The 27,570-nt window shown below is 40.0% G+C and overlaps 1 protein-coding gene across 6 annotated transcripts in view; it reads left to right on the top strand.

Annotated features, from left to right (window-relative positions):
• The window catches only part of SV2B (synaptic vesicle glycoprotein 2B), a 250,581-nt gene extending 229,229 nt beyond the window's left edge, over positions 1-21,352 (top strand). For all 6 annotated transcript variants that reach the window (XM_082449082.1, XM_082449081.1, XM_082449083.1 and 3 more), the window contains 5 exons: positions 362-526; positions 7,876-8,009; positions 10,468-10,668; positions 14,680-14,839; positions 18,306-21,352. In XM_082449082.1, the coding sequence (XP_082305208.1) occupies positions 362-526; positions 7,876-8,009; positions 10,468-10,668; positions 14,680-14,839; positions 18,306-18,489 (844 nt within the window). In that variant the 3' untranslated portion in view covers positions 18,490-21,352. The remainder of the gene's footprint in view (positions 1-361; positions 527-7,875; positions 8,010-10,467; positions 10,669-14,679; positions 14,840-18,305) is intronic.
• The last annotated feature ends 6,218 nt before the right edge of the window (positions 21,353-27,570 follow it).

Raw genomic sequence — 27,570 nt, 5'->3', positions numbered from 1 at the left:
TGCATATCCTGGTCTTGTTTCTTATGTTAGTGGTAATTACTGCAGTGTTTCCTCATTAAGAAAGATCCTGCCTTTTGAGCTGAGATTTATATATTTTTACATGCTAAGGAAGCATCCATGAATTCCTAATCTATTGTTGTTTTTATTGGGAATGAATGTCGTTTTTTATCAAATTCCTTTTTGGCATCTATGGATATAGTCATGATTTTTTTCCCTTAGATCTATTAATATGATGAGTTATATTATTAGATATTTCTAATGAACCATACTGATACATTTAAAATGGGCTTGATTTACATCAAGTCATGAATGCAGTCTCTGATGGCGTTGCTGTTCAAATATGCTGTCTTCTGTGTTACAGTTACTATGGACTTACAGTTTGGTTCCCTGATATGATCCGGTATTTTCAAGATGAAGCATACAAGTCCAAAATGAAGGTATTTCATGATGAGCACGTCTATGGTGTCACAATCAACTTCACAATGGAAAATCAGATTCACCAACATGGGAAACTTGTGAATGACAAGTAAGTGGGAGACCATGGGCTTTCCTCAGATCAAGGGGACTGTGTGTGGGGACTGTCTTGGGGAGAGAGCCATTGGGAAGATAAGAATTCAATATGGCGAGGCTTGACCTCCAAGGCTGGTGGAGCATCACAACTTACCATGGCTGCCAGAGACTCGACAGTGCCCCTGATGGCTCTGTCTGTACTGTGCCGTCCCCTGTCATCCTGGCTAAGGTTGATTCATCCAAGGAGGGTCAAGCAAATCATCTCTCCTGAGACCTCACATCTTTAATGGTGATGCACAGAGAGCCCCTCAATAATGCCTGCCTGGAGAGAGGTCCCAGAGCTCTCACCACTGAGGTCCTGCACCAACTCACAGCCTGGCTGTTGAGCTTATTCTTTGATTCTGGATGCTTCTTCAGAAGCAAATCCAGAGGCCAATATAACACTCTCTTATGTTATTCTTTCACCTAATATTACCTCCAAGCATCAATTGGCATGGCCCATTGTCATCAAGAATGTTGTTGTGCTTTGGGGAAAAAATGAGTGGACAGTTAGAAAAGTCCTGCCCTCAATCTGTTTGACTCCTCCTCTTCCTACTCCTGGGACACTGAGATGGATAGTCCAGCCTGTTGGGCTTTAAGAACACCTCTTTGAGGTTGCCCTCTGAAGGCCCCAAATGGGTCAGGGCAGGACAGTTTCCCCCAGGCCACATATTCCACTAAACTGAGCATGTTCACCTCTGCTGTTTCCTTTCTTGAATTATCCTTAGCAAGTTCACTGGGTCAGGCAAGGGCATGATACACCAGAAACACCACAGCCCAGTGTCAGTGGTATAAACTGCCCCCAAGTTAATGTGTCTGTGCAAGAATTATCACCATGAATTTTCTCCTCCGACTCGGTTCTACTTCCCCAGCCCGCACCCACCTGGTGTGTCTAAGTGGCCATTCCCGTGACTGTGAGAAAGAAGTGTATGTCTGGGTGAAGTCCAAGGAAGTTGGCTTGGGCAGTCTAGTCCATATGTTCTTACTGGCCAGACCTTAGCAAATGTTCACTGTTATTTAGGATGAGAAAGAAAGTGTGACACGAAAAGGGGAATGTTATTTCTACAAATATAAGGCCTTTGGGGCAGGAAAGTTAGGACCAACTATCCGTGGACATGAATTCAGATTTTCAGATGATGTTTTAAAATGCCGAGGCTGAGTCACAAACATCTCCACCTTCACGTGCCCACGTATGCACCTGCTCTCGGTGGGGACACTTCGGTTCCTGGAATCTGCTGAGAGTAGCCACTCCAGGGATGGCAGCTCGAAGGCTAGTGGTTGGTGGATGGCAATTCTCCCCAGGATTTCTCACCATCAGGGCTCTTCAATATAAGCCCAGAGATCTTGTGTTGGCATTGCCAAGGAAGAAATGTTGCCCTTCTTTATTAGAATGCTTCGGAAATGTTGAAAACTAAGGGACATTATGGATGGCTAGATGTCACCCATGATATGATGTTATTCCCTGCAGAGACGAATTCACTAAAAGAGACCTCATCTATGAAGTTGCCAATGTTCAGTGATACTCTATTGTGGTGTTAGCAATAATAACAACGGTAATGACACTTCTGTGTGCCAGGTGCTTCCTTAAGTGCCTTTCAGAGATTATCTCGTTTAATCCTCACAGAAACTCCAGGAGGCAAGAAATGTGCTTTCTCTTTTATAGGTCGGGAAACAAGCTTAGAGAGGTTGAGTTGCTTGCCCAAATCACACAGCTAACGTAAATAGATTAGAAATATCTCTCACCAATTCACACATTCAGACTCCAATCCCGTACCCTTGACAACTACAAATATCGTCTACTTGGGAAACTCTCCATTCCCACAAAGGCCCTGTTTTACACGGTGTTTTCTGCATTAAAAAAGTTAATTGCAATGCCAGAGCTGTTATGATTTTTAAAAGTAGGTTTTGGAGTTCTAAGACTTAGCTACCCAGAAAATGAGAACTTCGGCTCCACTCTGTCCTTTTAAAAGATCCGAGCCTCCCAAAGCTTAAGGCTTGAGGAAGGCGGTGGTCTCATCTATGGACCCAGGACCCCAGGGAACCATAGAGTTATTGTAAAGGGTCTGCGAATGCATAAGCAGGCCAATGATTGTCTGGGAGTGGATGTAAATATTCTGCACACACAGATGTTCTACCATGTTTCTGTGTTTCAAATGCATACAAATGTTTTTGTGTGATTATTAAATTCCTTCAGAAGTTGCAATGAGATCATTTTAAGTTGTCATATGTATATCATTCAGTTTTTTAACCAGGGGATACTACTGTCACTTGAAGCTCATAAGTTTTACCCCAGCAATTTATCTGAATAAAAACGGTGTTTTTCTCCTTGGAAAAAGATTAGGAACCTTTGAAACCAATCTAAGGAATTGAACCTGGTTTCTTTTCTTGAGTTATGCTGCCATCTGCTGGTCGTAAACTAGAAAACATGTCACCTTTGGAAACCTTGAGCCTCTTTGGAGAGTTAAATTCTTTAAGTTCTTTAGCTTGGATGGGGCATTGTCCCCATTCGTACCAGTATTCCCCCTTTGATTTTATCCACACTTTGCTGATTAAAAATTTAAATAAAATTATTTACTTTATTGACTATCACACATGGGGGAAGATTACTTTTAGCAGGGAGAGCAGAGAGAAAGAAAGCAAATGCCTATCTAGAAGAGAGAGGTTGATTTCACACATCACAAATGCTACCCACACTGTTAAAAGCATTTTTTAGTGGGGCATCAGTAGGAATTTTCTTCATCTGCAGTGGGTGTGTTTCAGGACAGTAAATCTCTGCGAAGCTGGCAAGGGTGGGGAAATGTGTTAAATGTACCTTCTGGCTTCAGGTCTGAGGAAGTAGCCAAGGCTTGAGGGACTTGGGTTCCAAGCCTTGATGGGTCAGTAAATAGCTGAGCCACCTCTTACCGACCTGTTTAAGCCTCTGATTCCACATCTGAAAGTCATAATATTGATATGTAATGTCCATCAGCCTTCAGAGTTAATAAAATACCTCAACAAAATTTTGTAATTTAATCTAGGTCATGCATAGTTCTTATAGAGCCTCTTCCTGAATATTTTACAACTAATTGGCTACTGAAAATGGGATTGCTGTTCCTCCATCAGACATTTACCCAGGTTATTGCAGATCAATAGAAATCCTGTTGATTTGGGGATGTTTGTTTTGTCTCTAATCGAGCTCTTTTATTAGTTCTAACAGTTTCCCCTTGTTATTGTTATACCAGCCTATCACCTGCCCATAACAATTGTTTTGTCTCCTTTCTTTTCCTTTTTATTCCATCATGAAATATATCAAATATGTGGAGAATAGAGAATAACACCAACAACCCTATTCAGAGTACCTAGATTTGTAAAATCATAAACTATGCCACATTGACTTCAGATTTTAATATAGATTAAACATCACTCACTCCGTTGCCCTTCTTGATGCTATTCTTCTTCCTCCTGAGGAGTGATGATCACCACGGTCATAAATTTGGTGTTTTACATTCATGTGTGTTTTTATACTTTTCCAATATATTTATGTATCTGTAAACATTGCACAGCATTCTTTTGTGTGCTTTAAATTTTAGGTAAATATCATACTAGGTTATAGATGTGAATGTATAATTCTCATACTATAAATGTTTCAACTAGTTTTGTTATTTTTAGGCTATTTACTTCTTTTGTTTTAAATATTTTTAATTGAGGTGTAGCTGATGTACAATATTGTGCTGATTATGACGTCCGGTTTGGTGATGGATAGAAGCCTTGCTAATGGGTATCCTGACTTCAGTGGGGGCATTTTTGGTGTCTTCCTTTTAAGTATGACATTTGCTGTATGTTTTTGATTGGCCTCCTTTATAAAGTTAAGGAAATTCTTTTTTGTTTTAAGTACGCTGAGAGTTTTTATCATGAAAGTGTATTGAATCTGTCAAACATTTTTCTGCATCTATTATGATAATCGTATTGTTTTCTCCTTGGACCTATTAATATGATATATTAAGATAATATTTTTTTTCAGTATTCAACCATACTTGATTCCTTGGATATATCTTAATCATTCAGTGTGAATTTTTTAAAATGGCGATTAATACATTGACAAATTTGATTTACTAATATTTTTGTTTGCTTGTTTAGATGTTTATGGCAGTTTTATTCATAATTGCCAAAACTTGGAGGCAACATACATGTCCTTTATTTTTTATTTTTTACAAAAAACTTGTACAAATATTTGAAATTGGGTTTCAACTTATTATGTTGTTAAGACTATTTTTAGAACAGTTTAGGCTCACAGCAAAATTGAGAGGAAGACACAGAGATTTCCCATATACCCTCTGCCAGAACTACCATATTATCCAGTGATGATCCAAGATGTCCTTGAGTAGGTGAATGGATAAATAAACTGTGGTACATACTGACCATGGAGTATTATTCAGTGCCAAAGAAGTAAGTTATCAAGTCATAAAAAGACATTGAGGAACCTAAGTGAAAGCACATTCCTAAGTGAAAGAAGCCCCTCTAAAAAGGCTACATCTGTATAATTTCAACTATATGACATTCTAGAAAAGGCAAAACTATGAAGATCAGTGGCTGTCAGAGGTTAGGGGAGAGGGATGGATAAATAAACAGAGCATAGAGGATTTTTAAGGCAGTGAAAATAGTCTGCATGAGACCATAACGATGGATACATCTCATCATATGTTTGCTAAAACCCATAGAACTACTAATGTTCTATTTAGGATTTTTGCATCTACATGAGATTGGTGTATATTTCCCTTATACTGGTCTTGTTCAACTTTGGTATCAATCTTATATTCTGAGGCACAAGAACATATGTCCTTAGAGAGTCTGTTTGGTTGACATTAGCACCAGTATTTCCCATCCTATAAATCTGCTTCTCCATGAAATAATATTTCAACCGCTTGGAGATATAAGATGACCATGTCCTAAGTCCACTCTTATTTCTTTCACCAATAGCTTCTGCTTCCTTAAAGGAAAAGTTCCACAAGATACTTTTGTTAACTTTTCTTTCAGCCTTTGAAATCTCCTGAATGAAGACTCTTGGACCAGATTAGTATATAAATTAGAGATTGGAGGAGATGATTTATATAAAAGACTCATAAAATATGCCTTGGCCCTTTCTCCTTTTATCTCTTCTTTTATAATTTTGGCTTTTTATAACTTACTCGGAGATATATTTTAAGGTCTGTCTGTGTCAGACCTATTATGATTTATGGCTCTGCTTTCTCACCCACTTTTGGTAGAACATTAAAATACCACCGAAGGCCACATCACCAGCCTATTACTGTATTAAAGAGAAGGATATATTAAGAAGGGCAAAGACCTGAGACAGTCTCCAGGAATAGCTTTCCTGAATAAATACATTCAGCGTACAAATTACATTAATTTTGACATCAGAGCCATCTTCCTGTAACAAAGACTTACTGATTAGTTTTTCCATGGAAGTATGAAGAGTCCAGTGATAACTTTTGGAGGCTGCTGTTTAAGAGTCTGCAGCAAATTTAACCCTAAGAAAAATTGTTGAAAACAATTTGGCTTCCTAGATCAGTGACTCTCACATTTTCTAAAGTATAATAATCTGGCATCTTCCTCTGGTGATCATAGTTCAAGAGGTCCAGGATGGAATGTAGAAAACTGTATCTTTCACAATAACGTCCCATTTTATTCTGATGCAAGGGGTCTGGGGACTTCTCTTTGAGAAGCACTGGCCCAGGCTTTCTTATTGGGTGGGAGGTCTTTTTGCAGAAGCTAATGAGAGGTGGCTCTAAGTTAGGGTTCTCAGGAGAACACAATAGAGCATAAAGGGTAAGGGGCACTGTCCATTGCATGTGGTCATGGATTGAATGATCTGTTGGCTGTAAAGAGGAACAATGACCCTCAGCGCCCTGTGCTACCTTTGTCACTGTGATTCCCACTGAATTGTAGTCATCTGTTTGCTTATTTTTTTCCCATTAGATTTGAGGGCAGGGACCATGTCTTTCCTCTCTGTACTCATAACACCTAAAGCTATGTAAGTATTTGCTGAAGACTGAATATCTAAATAAATGAATAGACAGATGAATGAACGGGTTGTAATTCTTCACAAATGAAGACATAGCCGAAGGTTTCTTGCTTAAAAGTTTAACCAAGCTTGGTAAATATAACCAATAGAGGATCATGTTAATATATGTCAGTATATGTTTTTAAATGTAATATTGTTCTTTTCTTTTAAGTTTATGTAGGAGTTGGAGTCTTGCAGCAGCTCCTAAATGTGGCTGCACCTCATAATCATCTAGGGGTTTTACCTCTTATTGACTGTTTTATTTTTAAGTAAAAAAGTATTATGTACACTTGATATAAAGAAAAAATTACGTTTGTCTCATGCCCAACCCCCATTGTACCTCCTCAGGGCCAACCACGTCTGTCAGTGTCTTGCGTCACTCTCCAGGTATATGCTATGCATTTACAGGCATATGTACCATATCCTTTCTTACATGAATGGTCACATGCAATAAACACCATATTGTATTTAATTTTTTCAGTTAACAGTATATCTTGAAGATGGTTCCATATTAAGACATATAGATCTACCTAATAATTATAATGGCTATGTGCTATTCCATTGTGCGGTATCTATCTATCTATCTATCTATCTATCTATCTATCTATCTATCTATCTATCTGTTATCTATCTATCTATCTAGGAATCCATTGCTGTTATCAGCAATGTTGCAATGAATATCAGTGAATGCGTCTCTTTGAATGCATGAGCAAGTATGTGTACGATGAATTTTTAGAGGTGGTATTCCTAGGTCAAAGGGATTGTACATTTTAAATTTTGCAAAACTGCTCTCCAAAGAGGCTGCACCAATTATGTTCTACCAACAATGTGGATGAAAGTGCCCATTTCCCCACTTTTTTTGGTTCAATTTTAAAAACAAACATTCTGAGGCCCTCACACATCTACTGCCTTTAAACCTTCTAAGACCATCTGAGGTATAGTCATGTTTTTAAAACTCCTAAAGTGAGATGTTATTAACATTTTCATTTCACACTATTTCACATTTCTGTGATTCTGATGTAGGAGGTCCATGAACCTGCATATGGGAACCACAGGCTGTGTACCTGTACTAGACATCAGCTTCCACCATCCTGAGGCCCCTCCCCATTTATAAACACACAGTGAAGAAATGGGGAACTAGTCTGGGTTGAAAATAACGTTCCAGCACCTTTGGGTTTGCAGTTCTCCTTTTTTCTGCCTTTCTGTGTTTTCCACCTGAGTCTCAAGTCTCCTTTTTTTTTTTTTTTTCCTGGATGAATCATTCAGGGGCTAATTTTTTCCCACAGGTTCACAAAGATGTACTTTAAACATGTACTCTTTGAGGACACTTTATTTGACGAGTGCTATTTTGAAGATGTTACATCGACTGATACCTATTTCAAAAACTGCACCATTGAATCGACCATCTTTTATAACACAGGTAAGGGCACGAACAGGGTGGGCTTGTTGTCTAGAATCAAACTGCTCAGTCATAAGCTCTAGGAGTAGTAAAGTATTCACAGATACGCATGCTGAGTCTTCATGTGGAGAAATGGGTTCCAGCCCCACGTTGGGGCTTCTTTGTGCAACAAAGAAGTTGCACAGCCTTTACCAAGGCATTTAGTTTATCTGTGTCTCAGTTTGATCACATGTAAAATGGAAACAAAAGTACTGGACAAGTGTTCTGATCTCAACGAGACCGATGCTATATGCTAAGGATCTTTGGTAGGAACAAAGTATGACCTAGATTTAAAAAAAAAAAAAAAGGAAAAAACAGCATTCCAGGAGGGCTGCATTTTATACCTGGAGTGCATTCTTGAAGACCTAGCATAATTTGAAACAAAATTCAAGACATATGTTCTCACAATAATAAATGAAAAGGGAAAGCTGCATCTTTTCAAGCTTTGTGCGAGAAGTGAGATGATAAGAATATTTTAAAATTACACCATTTCAGATTTCCATGATTAAAAAAAAATCACAAAATTCCACCACTCTCTCACTCCTCATTATTTTTACTGCTCTCATTATAAATTAATAGCAAGTGGAGTTGGGTTATAAGGAAACTAATTGAGTTTTACCAGGGACTTCACCAATATTGCCTCAAGCAAGAAATGCACTATCATCCCCATCTTACAACTAAGGAAACAGGGGCTTAAGCAACTTGTCCAAGGCCACAGCTAGCAAGTTGGAGGAACTTTGATTCATCTCTTAATTTGTTTAGCTCTGAAGTCTGTGAGTTTTCCACTGAGATACTTGCATTATGTCCAGATCAATGCTTTCTCCCTGGCATTGGCACCAAGGCACAGTTTATGCAAGAACATCTTTTTCCTGCATGATGTCAGCCTCAAAAGATTCAATATTTGGTCTCTAAATATCCCTTGGTCTTTAAATAGTCAATTATGGGATTTATCTTCCTAATTTATGTTTAGCCTGAACTTTTAAAAAAATATTAGTGAGATCTATACATTTACTCTTTGGCATATCTTTTATTTTCTTCTTTCAAGTTTCATTGATGCCTCTTTGCTTGCATACACTTTTTATTTTATTTTATTTTATTTGAGTAAAATTGCTTTACAATGTTGTGTTAGTTTCTACTGTACAATGAAGTGAATCAGCTATATGCATACCTATATCCCCTCCCTCTTGGACCTCCCTCCCTACCTTTCCCCCCATCTAGGTCATCACAGAGCACTGAGCTGAGCTCCCTGTGCCATACAGCAGGTTCCCACTAGCTATCTATTTTACACATGGTAGTGTATTTATGTCAAACCCAATCTCCCAATTCGTCCCACCCTCCCCTTCCCCCCTGTGTCCACATGTCTGTCCTCTACATCTACGTCTCTATTCCTGCCCTACAAATAAGTTCATCTGCACCAATTTTTAGATTCCACATATATGTGTTAACATACGATATTTGTTTTTCTCTTTATGGCTTACTTCACTCTGTATGACAGGCTCTAGGTCCATCCACATCTCTACAAATGACCCAATTTCGTTCCTTTTTATGGCTGAGGAATATTCCATTGTATATATGTGCCACATCTTCTTTATCCATTCGTCTGTTGATGGACACTTAGGTTGCTTCCATGTCCTGGCTATTGTAAACAGAGCTGCAATGAACATTGTGGTACATGACTCTTTTTGAATTATGGTTTTCTCTGGGTATATGCCCAGTAGTGGGATTGCTGGATCATATGGTAATTCTATTTTTAGTTTTTTAAGGAACCTCCATACTGTTCTCCATAGTGGCTGTATCAATTTACATTCCCACCAACAGTGCAAAAGGGTTCCCTTTTCTCCACACCCTCTCCAGCATTTATTGTTTGTAGATTTTTTGATGATGGCCATTCTGACTGGTGTGAGGTGATACCTCATTGTAGTTTTGATTTGCATTTCTCTAAAAATCCACTGTACTCTACTTAGTCATCTCTTTCCCTCCTCCACAACCAAGGAGCAAATGGTTTTTATTCTGAAGCATGTTCAGGTTTCTGCATGGGCTTTGGAGTGATTGGCTCAATCTGGACCCAATTCTCTAGTCATTTCCCTCGTATACACTGGGTAGCCTCAGAGGAGTAGCCCAGGTACGGTGGCCCTCAATGTCATCTTGTTGATACAAACAGAACTATTATCTGGCTTGAAAGATGCTGTACTGAAACATGTCCCTCAGTGAATGTTCATTTCCCCTTGCTTATAGGAACTTGAACAGGTCGTTACATTTTAAAAGGTTTCCCACTTCATCCATACCTGGCCATGCGTCACCTGGATTTTGAGACTGTCTGCTGGCCAGGGGGCGGTGCCACCTGCCCAAGGAAGGGACATAACTTTATCCCTGCTTCTGCCCCAAATCTCCCCAGCCTCCCTCCTTTTCATGTGAACCAAACGTTTCCTTCTCTCTGCAGACCTCTACCAGCATAAGTTCATCAACTGTCATTTTATCAACGTCACCTTTCTGGAGCAGAAGGAGGGCTGCCACATGGACTTAGAGCAAGACAACGACTTCCTGATTTACCTCGTCAGCTTCCTTGGCAGTCTGTCTGTCTTGCCAGGGAACATCATATCTGCCCTTCTCATGGATAGAGTCGGAAGGCTCAAGATGATCGGTGAGTTGTTAGGGATGCCGCATTCGTGCTCTAGTGGGCTAGGGCAGTGGCTTAAAGTGTATGAAAGCAGTGGAATTTTTCTTAAAGAAATCTCACACAGGAAACCACACAGGTAAGATGGAATCTGCTGGTATAGAACCGAGGAGGCACATCTGCAAAACCCCAGGGCCCCGTGGAGGTCTGGTCCATGCCAGGGACACATCTTCATTTCCTGACTCAGCAATTCTGTGACAGTTACTTATTTTATTAACATTTCAATAGGATATTAAATACATCCACTGTACCTACTCTGTAAAATGCTCTTAAATGAGCATTGGTTTCATTTGATGATTTAAAATAAATCCTATTACTTATTATTATTTAATAGTGATAACATTTTGGGCTTTGGAGTTGGATAGGCTCACGTTGGAATCCTATCACCTAAAGGCTGTTTGACTTGGGACACGTTCCTTTACGTCTCTGGGACTTATCTTATAGATAAGGAGACCTATAATGAGCTGGTAGGGGTTTGTGAAGATTGAGCATAATGTACCCAAAGCATCTCATAGCGCTTGGTGCATTGCAGGTTCTCATGTCTTCCTTGCTTCATTCAGCAGTTTTTTACTGAAACGCATGCCAGGCATAGTGAACAAGAAACAAAATATATACACCCAGGGCCAGGGAAAATGCACACCCATTAGAATATGAGTCAAGGCCAAGAAAGGGGAAACAGACAGTATGCTAATAAACATGCCATGAGTTCTGCCCCAGGGATATAGCTGATCAGTAAAAATTAATTCCAAGATTCTAGCAGCAAAGCTCAAAGGAAACAAGATAAATCACATAATCATTTTGTCAATAAGTAGTAGCATGAATATTTAGAATGGTGAGCCCAAGACATGCCTGTGATTTCTGCTTTTTAATCTTGTGGTGAGGACGGTCACCTCTCAGGCATGGCAGATTGAGCTGTGTCCCCTGTTAGCGGCAATGCCCTGGTTAGACCTGAAACCTGATGACGGAAGACGGTGGCTTGTTAACTTCTGTGACACTCGTGCCCAGCACGGTGCCTGCCACTGAGTTGCCACTTAGTAATGCTGTGGGACTGACCTGAGCCAGCGAAGATGACCTCTTTCCTAGATGAGTTGGAAGCACGATGGTTAAAATAATACCTCTGTTTGCTCCAGTGAGACAAAGAGCGTGAGAGTAGATGTGTGACACTTCTGCCATTCTGTCACTGGCCTTTTTTTTTTGTTTACTTTGGAAATATTAATTTGTAATGAGCTAGACAAATAGTGTGTTTGGAGCAGTCTCTCCAACCTGTCTAATCAATGTAGAGAAGAAAAGCAGGTGACCGAACCCAAACATTTTTACTAAATCACTTGGAGCAGCTCTGACAAGCCTATTTTTATGGGGAAAAAACCACAACAATTTTGGAGGAGAAAAGAGCAGTCTTCATACCAGAAAGTAAATTTCTGTCTCTGGTCTTTTAAGTCCCAGGGTTGAACAGTGAGTTCTGTGGTCAGGTCCTGGAGTAGCTGAGTAAGTTCTTGGGAGGTGAGGGTCGATGAAGGGTGGGGTGGATGCATCTGTGAAGAAGAATGGACGGCCCCCCTAGACCAGGGACAGAGGGAGGGCTGGGCGCAGGGAGCAGGCAGGGCAGGGGGAAAGTGGACATCGTCTTCTTTGCCATTGAAGCCCTTCTTGTCATCATGAATGTATCCCAGATAGAAATTGATTTCTCTAATGCTAAATAGAGCCATCCCCCCCAAACTGGATATCTGGAACTAATATTTATTATTCTTTATATCTTGCTTTTTTATTAATGCCTGTATTTTGTTTCTGAGCCAGATTGTTAAAAGCTCGGACAGTGCCCCCTTTGTATCTTTAGTAAAAGGTCTGGCACACAGTGCATCAACTGCGATATTCTCAGGGCCCAGTAAATACTAGGTGCTCAATAAATGTCACGATGGGATGTGGGTGACCTGTTTTGAAGCTGCCTCTCCCATGACCCTTAGACAAATCCCCTGTCGCATCTGCTGGAGAATCGTTTATCCTGCTTTCTCTGCTGCTGTGCCCTTTCCTGGGCAGAAGTTGTGCCTTGTTAACAGCAGAGAAGAAAGTTTTCCTGATGAGCCGGTCACTCTTCATTTATTCATTCAATAAACATTAATTTATGCAGCACAATTCTCCGCCGGGCTGTGTGGTTGGCAATGGGAATACAGCAATAATTGAGACAGACAGCATCCTCGTGCTGAAGGAAAAAATGATCTATTGGGAGAGACAGATGTAAACTAGAAATTTCATTTAACTAACACTTGGGAAGTGCTTATTATAGGTCAGGTGTTTTTCCAAGCGTTTTGTAAATATTAGCATATTTAACCTTCACCATAACCCTGTGATGGGGAAAGTGAGACAGCCCAGGGAGGTTAAGTGACTCACTTAAGGTCACACAGGGGGAGCTGGGATTTGACCTCAGGCTTCTCCATCACAAGGGGAATAAGAACTAATGATGAGAGTGGAAGAACTGGGCACCAGAGGGACCTAGAGTGGGAAGACCTAACATAGTTGAGGGGTCAGTTCCCTATCACTGAATTTATTTGATGATAATATTTTGTATTCAACAAACATTGTACGCCAAGCCCCATGGCTGGCCACTTTGAGGGATGCGTGCATGTCGATGATACAGTTCTCGGGGCACCTGTGATCCAGTAGATGCCAGTCTCCTCCCATTCTAGTTCTCTCCTTGCTGTTGGAAAGAGGCTACCAGGCTACCCAGTCACAGCCCTAGCCCTTCTCAGAATCAATAGAAATAAAGCAGACAGTTACCATTCCTAGTCTCGGCAGCTCCAGGTCTGAGGGTGAGATTCCAGGTAGAGGCCCCCCAGGGAGGCACTTGTGGGTGAGGCCAGACCAGCCTTCTGGTTTCTTGGCAACCTGAAGACCTCCCTCCTCCAGGGTTCTGATGCCTGGGTGGGACTCTTGCCCTGTTTCCTAGCTGGTTGTTTGGGACCTGCTTTCTTCCTTCCTTTCTGCTAACTAGTCCCACTGCATTTCTAGACATACTCTTGATCTGTTCCCTGCACTCACTCCAGGCTTCCCAAGCTCTTCTGGGCTGGACGTATTGGATTTCAGTAGGATTTGACATAGCCTTCTTTCAATGGGATCTCTTATCATTAGCTGTATCACCCAGGGTCCTGGTGAGAAAAGGAATTTACCCCAGAGAGTTCTAGGGAAGAGACTGTATGATGGGGCAGGTTTTAGAGGTGTGGGCAGGGTTATGGGAACAAATGAGGCAGATGAGACACCCAGATACTAGCAAAAGTGGGCAGCAGGCCCTACCTCCAGGGCTGCAGGGACAAAGGAAGAAAACAGCAGTAACCGAGCCCAGGGAGAGCTGGAACCAAGGAGCAGGAGGTGTCCGGGAGGAACTGTCGTCCTGGGGGGGGAAGCAGCATTTGCCAATAAAGGGCTTATAAAGCAGAATGGGAATTAGGAAGAAGTATTCCAAGCCCTTTCTCCTCACAACTGACAAGGAACCCCCAGGTATGCAGTCCATGGGGGTTAGCTTCCTGGGGCACAGAGCAGAGCTAAGAAGGTCAGCTCAGATATCTGGGGTGGAGATGCGCATACATGAAAATAAGCAGCATGGCCCTTGATCAGGTGTTCTTCTGTTGCCCGTTTGCAGCTGTGTTCTCAGTGGAACGTGAGCTCCATGAGAGTAGAGTCTCTTGATACTGGTGTATCTCAGGCACCTTAGAACAATGTCTGGAGCATAATAAATTCTCTACTAATACCCACACCCTCTGCCTTGTTCTCAGTTATTCTGGGCTGGACAGCACCACCGGGTGAGGTTTTTGAAATCCTTCCTGGAGGCTAATTCTGGTGATGTCACCCACATAGAAGTCTCCAATCCCATGGCTGGGGTGTGATGTACGGGGTCCACATCTCTCTTTGTGTAGAGATGAATCTGGTTTTTCTGGTGTTGTCTGCCACGGGCTTCATGTTTCTTTCTGCCCTGATCTCCCTCTGCAGGTGGCTCCATGCTCATCTCGGCTGTCTGCTGCTTCTTCCTATTTTTTGGCAACAGTGAGTCGGCGATGATTGGCTGGCAGTGCCTGTTCTGTGGGACAAGCATTGCTGCCTGGAATGCTCTGGATGTGATCACGGTGGAGCTGTATCCCACCAACCAGAGGTCAGTTCCTCTCTGGGCTTCGCTCTGGGACTTTCTTGGACTTCCTTGGCCAGAAGTCTACCTGCCCCAAGATCCTCCACCACAGCCATCTTGGTCTTATTCTTTTTTTTTTCTTCCATTTTTTTAAGTAAACATTTTATTTTGGAATAATTTTAAGTTTACAGAAAGGTTCCAAAGATAGTACAGAATGTTTCTGCATACACTTCACCTAGCTTCCCCTAATGTTAACATCTTACATAACTATGGTACATTTGTCAAAACTAAGAGATTAACATTGGTACATTATTAGACTCTGACTTTATTTGGTTTTCACCAGTTCTTCCACTAATGTCCTTTTTTTTTCTGTTTCAGGATCCAACCCAATATACCACATTGCATTTAGGGTGTTTTTTTGTTTTTTTTTTTAACATCTTTATTGGAGTATAATTGCTTTACAATGTTGTGTTAGTTTCTGCTGTATAACAAAGTGAATCAGCTATATGCATAGGTATATCCCCATATCCCCTCCCTCTTGCGTCCCCCTCCCATCCTCCTTATCCCACCCCTCTAGGTGGTTGCAAAGCACCGAGCTCATCTCCCTGTGCTATGCGGTTGCTTCCCACTAGCTATTTTACATTTTGCAGTGTACATATGTCCATGCCACTCTCTCACTTCATCCCAGCTTACCATTCCCCCTCCCCGTGTCCTCAAGTCCATTCTCTACATCTGTGTCTTTACCCCTGTCCTGCCCTTAGGTGCATCAGAACCATTTTTTTTTAGATTCCATATATATGTGTTAGCATATGGTATTTGTTTTTCTCTTTCTGACTTACTTCACTCTGTATGACAGACTCTAGGTCCATCCACCTCACTACAAATAACTCAATCTCATTTCTTTTCATGGCTGAGGAATATTCCATTGTATATATGTGCCACATCTTATTTATCCATTCATCTGTCGATAGACACTTAGGTTGCTTCCATGTCCTGGCTATTGTAAATAGAGCTGCAATGAACATTGTGGTACATGACTCTTTTTAAATTATGGTTTTCTCAGGGTATATGCCCAGTAGTGGGATTGCTGGGTCATATGGTAGTTCTATTTTTAGTTTTTAAAGGAACTTCCATACTGTTCTCCATAGTGGCTGTATCAATTTACATTCCCACCAACAGTGCAAGAGGGTTCCCTTTTCCCCACACCCACTCCAGCATTTATTGTTTGTAGATTTTTTGATGATGGCCACATCCTGGTCTTCTTGGTGTTCCATGGACCAAATGTCTTTTAGGTTGTTGAGTTTCTCCTGCCTGGGGGCTGGCATAGGCCGGGAGTGGGAAGGCTAAGGCTGGATAGGGTGGGATGGATGGCAAGATGCAAAGGATAAGGGCAAACCTTGTCCAGGAGATAAGAACTAGGGCTAAATCATATGTATCGTGCAATCCAAAGGGAGGTGAGAACAGGCCTGCCAATGGGAAATGAAGTGAAAAGGTGCAGAACTAGACAAACAAAGGGTGGGGCAGAAATAAAGGTGGGTATGAGGCATGATGGTCTAGGGCATTTGTGGAGAATGGGGCAGGGATGCCCAGGGTTTCCTTTTATTTTGTGCATGCCCTATGGGCAGAGGCCTGGTTTAAAGGCATAGGGTCAAGGCCATTGCTTAGCAGTTATTTCTCCTCTTGGAGGGGGAATTTTCAGGGCAGCAGGTAAGTGGCTCTTTGGCCAGAAAGGAATGTGAAGTGGTGTGGAAGGCAGGTAAATGCAATTCTGCATCAAATCTTAATGATATTCCCAAGATTGATGTCAGAGGTATTAGGATAGAGGTAGCTATGGAAAAGCACAGAATAGTGAATTTGGAGCCTCTTCTGTGAATCAAAGAACTTCTAAGTTTTACAAAAAATAAGAGGAGGAAAAGTTATCATTATTTCAATGGTATGTGATTTTAAATCCAGAAAACCTAAGAGAATTAAACAAAGAGACTACCAGAAACAATAAAATAATTTGGTAAGGTGGTCAATAATAAAACTAATTTAATAATTTATAGATTTTAAAATACATCAAAAAATTAAAATTGAAATCCCTTTAATAATAGAAGAAATCATAAAATACATAGGAATCAATTTGATGAGAAAGGTGAAACACCTATGTGAAGAAAACCATAAAGCTTTACTGAGAGATATAAAAGAAGACTCAACTATATGTCAAGATATTCTTACTGAATTCTAAGAAGGTTTAATCTTACAAAAATGTCAAGTATTCTTTAGTTTTTAAAGAGTCCATTCAAAACTCCATGAGACTTTTCCACACTCTGGGAACTTGAAAAGATTACTCTAAAGTTTATTTGGAAAAATACACGTGTGAAAATATCTAAGAAAATTCAGAAAACAAAAGGATTGGGATTGGGGCTGGTGAAAATGGATAAAAATATAGTGTAGTATAGTTATAGAAAAAATGTAAAAAGAATTTAAAGTACAAAAATATAGCCATATTCTTTTTGTAGTGATAAAAATGTTCTAAAATTGATTGTTGTAATGATTGCACAACTCTGTGACTATGCTAAAACCCATTGACTTGTACACCTCAAATGGGTGAATTTAGGTATGTAGATTATATCTTAATAAAGACGTTATTATATCAAGATGGAAAAAAAATATAGCCATATTATTCATAAACTAGTGGTGTGAAATAGAGATATTTTGCTTAATCTGAGGAGGACTAGTGCTGGGAATATTGTCTCTGTATGTAGATGGAGTCAGAAAAGGATTGATGGTTAACAGTAGTTATCACTGGGAAGTGTGATTAATAACAATTAAGATTAGGTTCTACCATGGGTGACACAGACCCCAAATAACTGCACACTTAGGAAGATAGGCACTAAAGCCTCTTTTTATCTTCTTCTTCCTCTTTCATGACCTCAGCCATGGTCCAAGATGAGACCATTTATATTCCAGGAAGCAGGATGGGAGGAAAAAGGATAAAAGAAGAGAGCAAAAGGACCACTCTTGACATCTCTTAAGGGAGTTTCTCAGGAGCTGCTGGGAGTACTTACATCCCATTGGCCTAAACTTAGTCACATGGCCAGACTCAGAAACAAGGGAATCTGGGAAATGTAGTCTTACATTTGGAGAAATGCTATTTAGGGAGAACTAACAGTCTCTGCCAAAAGAGGGTCGAAGTGTTATTAATGGGGAACACTTACACTTTCTGCTTCCTCCTTCTTCATTCTTTCAAGTTGGGGAAGGAGATACTCCAAAATGTTAATAATGGTGATTATTTTCAGTGGTGAAGATATATATTCTTGCATCTTTATGTTGTTCTATATTTCCAAATTTCTAAAATAAGAATGTGTTACTTTTATATTTAGGAAAAAAAATTCCCTCCCACACCTTCACCATACTTCTTTAACAAGGGAAAGAAAGAACCCAGTCCCACATGTCTAAGGAGGTCTAGTTTGCATCTCCCAGAATGATTTACTTTCTTCTTCTTTTACAGGGCAACAGCCTTTGGCATCCTCAATGGATTATGCAAATTTGGCGCCATCTTGGGAAACACCATCTTTGCTTCTTTTGTTGGGATCACCAAAGTGGTCCCCATCCTTCTGGCTGCTACTTCTCTTGTTGGGGGTGGCCTGATTGCTCTTCGACTGCCTGAGACTCGAGAACAGGTCCTGATGTGAACAACCTACGGGAAAAAGAAATGTTGGAAGAACCTCATCCAGGAACCTTAACTGCACCTACACTTCCTGTCACTGTCCAGAGGACACCTGGATAGCACAGGAGGAGAAGTTGAATTTGTGACCCCTAGTCTAGCACCCATTTCAGCTGTCTGTATGTTTGTAACTCAGGTGACTGATTTGAGGGTGTCCTGAGCTGTCCTCCCTTAGAGTCCCAGAACTGTGTGCTTGGCTAATGGTGTCCCCAGCCCAAGGCGAGGGAGGAGGGATCATGCCCTCCAAACTAAGTAAGGGGTATTCCCGCAAGTGAGGTGCAAGGACTTTTTTCATTCATTTCAAAATGAATTTGAGAAACAATGTCCTGCATAAAGTTCCTCGGAGCCCAAGGACCTGACAAATTGACTTGGCGGGGAAGTTGAGTCATCATATGAATACTGAAGTACAGGATACATATATTTTTGCATTTAAAGTATTACTTATCATAGTTTCCCTTTGAAAATTGGCACAATAGCATTGAAGATACTCTGATATAGAAAACCAAATATTTGAGCAATATCTGTAGAAATCTACTTTACCCCCTCCAAGGGTCCTAAGTTTTCCATGATGATTAGGTGGTGAATTTAAGAATAATATTTATTCCTATTTTGATCTCGTCAAAGAAACTTAATGGGACAGGTATTCTGTTAACTAACTTTGCACATAACTGTCTTTGGGTTTCATTTGCAGGAATGATATCTGCAAATATTTGCCAGCATTTAGCCGTATTTTGAGAGGACTTGGTGTTTGAGTTTCCAGGAAATTGGGGCTGATGGAATGAAGTGCAAGCACAACTTCTTAGAGCCGTTTAACTTGCTGTCGATAGGATGCACTTAGCAAACTCACGTTGTACAGTTCCTTTCATCCAGGCGCTTTTCTTCGTGTGGGAGGAGGAGTTACTTTCCTCTCTTACACAGATCACTGGTGAAACGCAAGCCCACCATCTTCCATCCTGGCATTTGACTTTGCTTCTCACCCAGAAGAAACACAGGAAGTCTTCCGTGACCTCTGGCACCCTCTTTGTAGGCAAGAATAAAACACGGTGGACCACATGGGGGATTGAGGGTGGGATGGGGAAGTGTAGCCACAGATCTTCAAAGTGTAAATTTAGCAGTAAAACACAATCCGTATTTGTTATAATGGTCAGGTCCAATGAAAAATCTACCTGATATGTCTCAGTTCAGGGTTTTTGAAGCAGTCATTGGCACGGGATTTAGGGAGTGTAGTGGATGTCACATGTGTTTACCTTCAGTGTTCCAAGAGAACACTTTCCTGAGATCCAGTTTGAAACATGAATGGGGGTAGGGGTGGGGGTGGGGTGAGGAACCCGGGACAAACTGTTTGGCAAAGGTCAGTAATAGACTGACGTCTTGACTCCATAGAAAAAGAACAATGTTTCACCCATCAGAACTGTCCTGCATGGAAGGAACAGTGAACTGTAAACCCCTGCCACCAGAGGTGAACTTGCTGAGGCCACGTGAACACCAGTCACCAAGAACTAGTTCTTTGAAGTGATTTGTGATGCTCTCAATTCTGTAAAGCGCCACACTTTCTCTACCAGAAACCTCAAAAATTTAAAGAAAATGATGGCTGCATTGAGTGTATTTTCTGTTTTGGAGAAACACCAAGTCCCGTGATAACTTCAGGCCATTTTTTGGTTATTCTCTGGAGTAGAAGAAGGTAGACAAGAGGAAAGAGTATATTCTATAACACATTTCTACTGTGGATTTGAGATCAATTTTGATGGTTAAAAGGTTTTCTCTGCTTCTCACGTTCCCCACCTCTTTACCGGCCATTTTTTTTCTGTGCAGGGAAGGAAGACACATCAACTCTGATTTGACATCCTGATTCCCCCAAATATATAAATATACCATTGTGTGTTAGTGTTTCTCTCAGTGTTTTACAGGAGTTACCTAACATCAGTGCTACATCAGTAATGAGAGAGCCAATGTAATATAGCTGTAATATACTTGCTTGTGCTATGAAATACACTGGCTAGGTTCATAAAACAGAATTGTGTAAACCGGGATTACCACATCCCTTATAACATTATTCTTCAATGGGATAATACAATTCTGTGAGCCATTACTGCTTAAGAAATTTACAAGGCAGTGAGGGTCTGCATTTCTAGTTATGATGGATCTTGTAAATCTAAAATCTGTTTAATTTTTGAGCATTGGAATGGCTGCAACGATTTGGGGTAAACTCATTTGATTCCTAAATTCTAACTTCTGCATTATCTTTATGGCTCCTTTATACCAACAACCTAACCAACCAAGGGCAATTCCCATCCCATCAATCATTCAGGCCTTTGTAAAGGTACAGCAACGCTCGCAGTCTTTTCCCACGAAGGATTGTCTGGCACTGGGACCTGGTTACTTCTTAAATGCTGTCACTCTTGCTGAGATAAATGCTTCTTTAAAAATAGTCTCTGTGGCAGGTCATTGGGGGATAATGTACAGCATTCCTGGCCAGGCGCTTCTTTTTCATTTCATGTTCTACCCTGAGAAACTCCCTATGGCATCCGTGGAGAATTAAAGGGATGAGGCTCTCCCTCATTGAGTAAATCTGTTTGCAGTTCATGATGTATTTTATGATGCCCAGTTTGGGAGTAGTTACTTTTAATGGTCTCAGCTGTATTGTGTCATCCCTTGATGCTGATTTTTTGATCTTTTGTTTTACTGGAAATAAATAGTGAAAGGGGTGTGCCTATTTGTGACGTTTATAGCACACAACCCAGAGGTCATGTAATAAATAACCCCATTCCCAGGGTTCCCTGGCACCTTGTATTAGTTCATTAAAGATAATAATAAAAATAATTGTAAGCAAACCTTAAAGAACTGAGACTAGAGATTATTTCCAGATGCTACAGTCTCTTCTGGATTCTTGGATTGATTGGATCAGCTGGGAGGAATGCTGACAATCATTTCCTTCAACTTCCTTATTTTGCATAGGGGGACCTTGAGAGGTTAAATGATGTGACCAAGGTGACATGTAGTTCTTGGAGTGGGTTACAAGTCCTACGATGATGCTGTCTGTCTAGTTCTGGACTAATCTCTCAGTCACTGATATGTTACTACAAGGTCTCCCATAATCTTTGAGGAAAGGGAAAATGTGACCAACACTTACCTGTGGCCATTCATTGAAAGCGCACATGATTGTTTTACATAGAGTAAGTTGAATGTCCAGTATAAACACGAAAGGATTAGTATGTATGCATCCATTCAGTCAGCCATTCATTTGTTTATTCAACAAATCCTTACTGAGCCCCTGTTGTGTTCCAGTCTCCACACTCAGTTCTGAGGATACAGAGGTGAAAAAAGTTCCTGCCTCCTGCTTTGTTCTGCTTACAGCGAGTGGGCAAGATGGATATTAAATTGGCAAAAACAAACCCCCCTCCAAAAAAACAAATCCAAAGTGCAATGATCTTACAATCAGTAAAATGCACCTTTTGTTTGTAAGACGATTCTTCTTTACCAGTCAAGTGTTGCCCTGTCCACCTTCTCTTTTCCTCAAGGAATGTGCCAATCTCTTCTCTTTATAAACCAGGTAAGGGAAAAGGCACACTTGCTCATTTTCTATAGAACTTAATCAGTTTTTACTTAATCGACTTGCAAGAACGTTTTAGATGGAAGAGGGATGGGGGCAAGAAATTCAACCAGGACATTTGTTAGTGGGACGAGGTTCCCAGTAGTCCTGGGAAAGGCATCTCTACCTTCACGTCTGGCTTTTCTAGGGGGCAGCTGAGTAACAGTCTCTCAATATTTGGGATTTAGTTAGGATTAGGTTGGGTGACGTATAACTGAAAATTCAAACAAGCAGGTTTAGAATATGTTTATAATAAGTTAAGGTTTATTTCTCTCTCATATGAAGGGAATCTGGAGGAAAGAAAGCCATGACCAGTGTGGCTGCTTTGTCATCTGATTATTGGGAACAGAATCCTGCCTTTTGGCTCCTCAGTTTTTAGTGCTGTTTCCATGGTCAAGGCTGCCTCAAGGACTGAGATGGCTGTTGGAGCACCAGTCCTCACATCCACAGTTCAGCTGGAAGCAGAAGGAAGGGCAAGAGGCAAAGGGGCTGCACCTCCCAGCTTAGCCAGCCTCCCTTGAAACTGCTCTCTTGGATGCCCCTTCTGGTTGCTTCCACATGTATATCATCGACCTCCCTTTGTTGCAGTGGAGGCTGAGATTACCTGGGAGCATTGCCAGCCTTCCTCCAAATTGAGGATCTTGGCGCTAATGGAGAAAGGGAGAAAAGAGAGGTGGACCATGCTTCTTAAACCTTAGCGTGGGTCAGAATCACCTGAGAGGGGGTGTTAAAACCCACACTGCTGGGCCGCATCCCATCTGGGGTGGGATCTGAGAATCTGCATTTTTAACAAGCTCCCAGGTGGTGTGATGGTGTCAGTTCTTGGGTCATATTTTGGGCAGCACCAACGATCTGCCAATTTGGCTTGTTGGAGAAGCTCTGTTGCCTGGATAATTTCAAACTTGCCCAGTCAGAAAGAAACTCACAAAAAAGAGCAGTCCATGAAAAACAATCACCATCTTCCTCAAGTTCAGAGACAATCAACTAGGGGCAGTGCATCAGTAACTAAAGAGTGTCAGTGAAGATATGGCTAGATGTGAATCTGATCTGCTGACAGGCAACTTGAACTTGGCATGGAAATGTCTTTTGAAAAGGGTGAAAAGATTTTTTCCTTTGAAAAGAGAAAGGCGGAGTACAAAAATTCCTCCCCTTAGATCTCATTCAACACGCATTTACAGAATGGCTACCTGTGTCCCATGCTGTACAAGGTCCCCACCTCTACGTGATTGTCCCCCTGTTCAAAGTTTGGGCTGTTGTGGGTAGCTGAGTCATGCTTCGGCTCAGCCCTAAAAACAGTGTGGAAATAAATCACACGGAGTCTTTCCATTTGAGGCAAGCTTAAAGCACATTTTGTTTAATTTGCAGAAGCATAGTGGGGAGATTTATATGCATGGCTCTTGTGACAGCACTGACAAAAGTTTTGATTTCCAAAAAGATTAATGATGAACTGAAACAGAGACAAGAGCTATGCACAAAGGTAAATGGAGTAATAAAAGTTGCTATATAGTTGTTGCTAATTACAGGCAGAACAGGGGATCTGCTTAGCAGGACCATACTACACCCTCCAGAAGGTTCAAGCCATGAGCTGAGGAATAAGGAGTACTTGTCATGTCACCTGACAACACATGCTTTAGCTGCCCATTCACTTCTGGTCCTGCTGGCTTCAAATGTCTTCAAATTTCAGAGACCATAAATACGTATTCCTCTAGAAAGCAAATGTCTTTCAGGAGCTGTCCCCTACCCCAAGTTAATGTGGTCTGCACATTTGGTCCTTTCCCTAGGTAGGGAGATCTGTTTAATCCCAGTGACTGTTGCCCAGGAGAGCAAACTACTCAAAACCAACTGTCTTGCTTACATCTCAACTACAATATATAATCTCCGTAATTCAGATTTCTCTACATCAGCATGTGTGACTTCAATAGGGTGTGAACAAAAGGCCAACAAAAATGGCTTTCCAGGAAAATTAGACCTTGAACTATCTCACAAAGGATCACTTTAAAAAAGCTCAGAAAAAAATTGGCAAGCAATTGATGAACAAAATTATAAATGACTCTTATTTATAAAAGTGTTTCTCCCAAAGAATCACAAAGCAAATTTTTTCAACCTCAAAAATCTTTGGAAGTGACAAAACTCTACTTATTTAAAGTGTGTTTTATAATAATGGCTTTCTTTCCAATTTGAAGTTTGTCTGGATGAGTCAAGAAAACTCAGCAAGTGTTTGGAGTGGATTGCAAATAGCTAATTTGCTAGTATTTGTACTAATGATTTTTAATAAGGATAATTTCAGAAACCTGTATTCTACATATTTTACAGTTGAAATTTCAAATGATAGGCTGAAGATTTGCTATCAGAATATAGGTGGTACATTGCTGAGATGTATGTTAGAACCTAGGCTGTAACAATTGAGGCAGGAGAAGAGCATTTTATTGGTAGTCCTGAATAGACATATGCGTATCTAGTAACTTAAATTGATGATTTTGAAAGGTAGCTCAAGTTTTATAATATACATAAAAAAATACAATATATAGATAGTAAAATGATTTTATTGTTTGATACACACACCATGAATTAGTCAGTTTTGATTCAGGCTATTTTTACTTTATGTGATAAAACCCAAAAGATATTTTGAAATTTAAAAGTGTGAAATATTATGTAGTTAAACACAGATTTGTCAATTCTGCTGCATTTTGAATAGGGCAAACATTAAAACAGCTGATCTGTGCATTTCCATTTGGTCCCAACTTTTTGGTCTGTCTGACTCCTAGAGGTCCCCAGCCCTAACAGACTAAGAGAGTATATCTTTTGTTATTACTTCTCTTTTCTTGACACGATAGGTTAAGTATATAAAGCAGGTTGAGTTGTTAGGAAGAGAACTTCAAGTTTCTTGGTCCATCTATCCATACTGACTTATGCTTATGAATCTTTTAAAAAAAATTCCAAAGTAGTAGGTTAAATTTAGAAAGTCCAAACTAAGCCTCTGGGCTCCAATAAGAAGTGCTGGGGGATTAAGAGACTTTATTCCCTCTGGTGGGAGGGGGGCTAATGAGGGGCCATTTTGGGAGGGGTAGGTCAAAAGTATCCAGATGTGAGTGAATACTCACAGTCTTCCTTAACTATTTGACCAGTAGTTTTGAAGATTTTTTATAGTCACTGATACAGACATGGCTATCTCAGTCCTTTGATTGGATGGGGCACTTCTAGCTTTTCAGATGTGAGAAGTTGCGTAGTAATGTCCACTATGGCATTTGCTCCTGAGTGGGTGTCTGGGAGCAAAGTTAGTAAAGACAATCTTGACAAGTCTCTGTTGTGGGCCTGTGAAGTGCTCTAAGATTTGTAAAGAATTCTTTGTAGGTATAGAAAGAATTTACAGAAAGGCATATATAGAAAGCAGTACTATTGCATAAAGCAATACTAATACATACATGGAAAGCAGTACTATTGCATAAAGTTATACTAATACATACATGGAAAGCAGCACTATTGCATAAAGCTATACTAATACATACATAGGAAGCAGTACTATTGCATAAAACTATACTAATACATACATGGAAAGCAGTACTATTGCATAAAGCTACACTAATACATACATAGGAAGCAGTACTATTGCATAAAGCTACACTAATACATACATGGAAAGCAGTACTATTGCATAAAGCTATACTAATACATACATAGAAAGCAGTACTGTTGCATAAAGCTATACTAATACATACATGGAAAGCAGCACTATTGCATAAAGCTATACTAATACATACATAGGAAGCAGTACTATTGCATAAAGCTATACTAATACATACATAGGAAGCAGTACTATTGCATAAAGCTATACTAATACATACATGGAAAGCAGTACTATTGCATAAAGCTATACTAATACATACATAGGAAGCAGTACTATTGCATAAAGCTATACTAATACATACATAGGAAGCAGTACTATTGCATAAAGGTATACTAATACATACATAGGAAGCAGTACTATTGCATAAAGCTATACTAATACATACATGGAAAGCAGCACTATTGCATAAAGCTATACTAATCCATACATGGAAAGCAGCACTATTGCATAAAGCTATACTAATACATACATGGAAAGCAGCACTATTGCATAAAGCTATACTAATACATACATGGAAAGCAGTACTATTGCATAAAGCTATACTAATACATACATAGGAAGCAGTACTATTGCATAAAGCTTTACTAATACATACATAGGAAGCAGTACTATTGCATAAAGCTATACTAATACATACATAGGAAGCAGTACTATTGCATAAAGCTATACTAATACATACATAGGAAGCAGTACTATTGCATAAAGCTATACTAATACATACATGGAAAGCAGCACTATTGCATAAAGCTATACTAATACATACATAGGAAGCAGTACTATTGCATAAGGCTATACTAATACATACATAGGAAGCAGTACTGTTGCATAAAGCTATACTAATACATACTTGGAAAGCAGTACTATTGCATAAAGCACTACTAATACATACATGGAAAGCAATACGATTGCATAAAGCTATACTAATACATACATGGAAAGCAGCACTATTGCATAAAGCTATACTAACACATACATAGGAAGCAGTACTATTGCATAAAGCTGTACTAATACATACATAGGAAGCAGTACTGTTGCATAAAGCTATACTAATACATACATGGAAAGCAGCACTACTGCATAAAGCTATACTAATACATACATGGAAAGCAGCACTACTGCATAAAGCTATACTAATACATACATAGGAAGCAGTACTATTGCATAAAGCTATACTAATACATACATGGAAAGCAGTACTATTGCATAAAGCTATACTAATATATACATGGAAAGCAGCACTATTGCATAAAACTATACTAATACATACATAGGAAGCAGTACTATTGCGTAAAGCAATACTAATACATATATGGAAAGCAGCACTATTGCATAAAGCTATACTAATACATACATAGAAAGCACTACTATTGCATAAAGTGATAATAATACATACATGGAAAGCAGCACTATTGCATAAAGCTATACTAATACATACATAGGAAGCAGTACTATTGCATAAAGCTATACTAATACATACATAGGAAGCAGTACTATTGCGTAAAGCAATACTAATACATATATGGAAAGCAGCACTATTGCATAAAGCTATACTAATACATACATAGAAAGCACTACTATTGCATAAAGTGATAATAATACATACATGGAAAGCAGCACTATTGCATAAAGCTATACTAATACATACATAGGAAGCAGTACTATTGCATAAAGCTATACTAATACATACATAGAAAGCACTACTATTGCATAAAGTGATAATAATACATACATGGAAAGCAGCACTATTGCATAAAGCTATACTAATACATACATAGGAAGCAGTACTATTGCATAAAGCTATACTAATACATACATAGGAAGCAGTACTATTGCGT

The sequence above is a fragment of the Balaenoptera physalus genome (genome assembly GCF_965194825.1).
Source record: "Balaenoptera physalus genome assembly, chromosome: 2".
NCBI lineage: Eukaryota > Metazoa > Chordata > Mammalia > Artiodactyla > Balaenopteridae > Balaenoptera > Balaenoptera physalus.
Note: the sequence above shows the minus strand (reverse complement) of the source record. Positions and strands in the feature narration are given on the sequence as shown.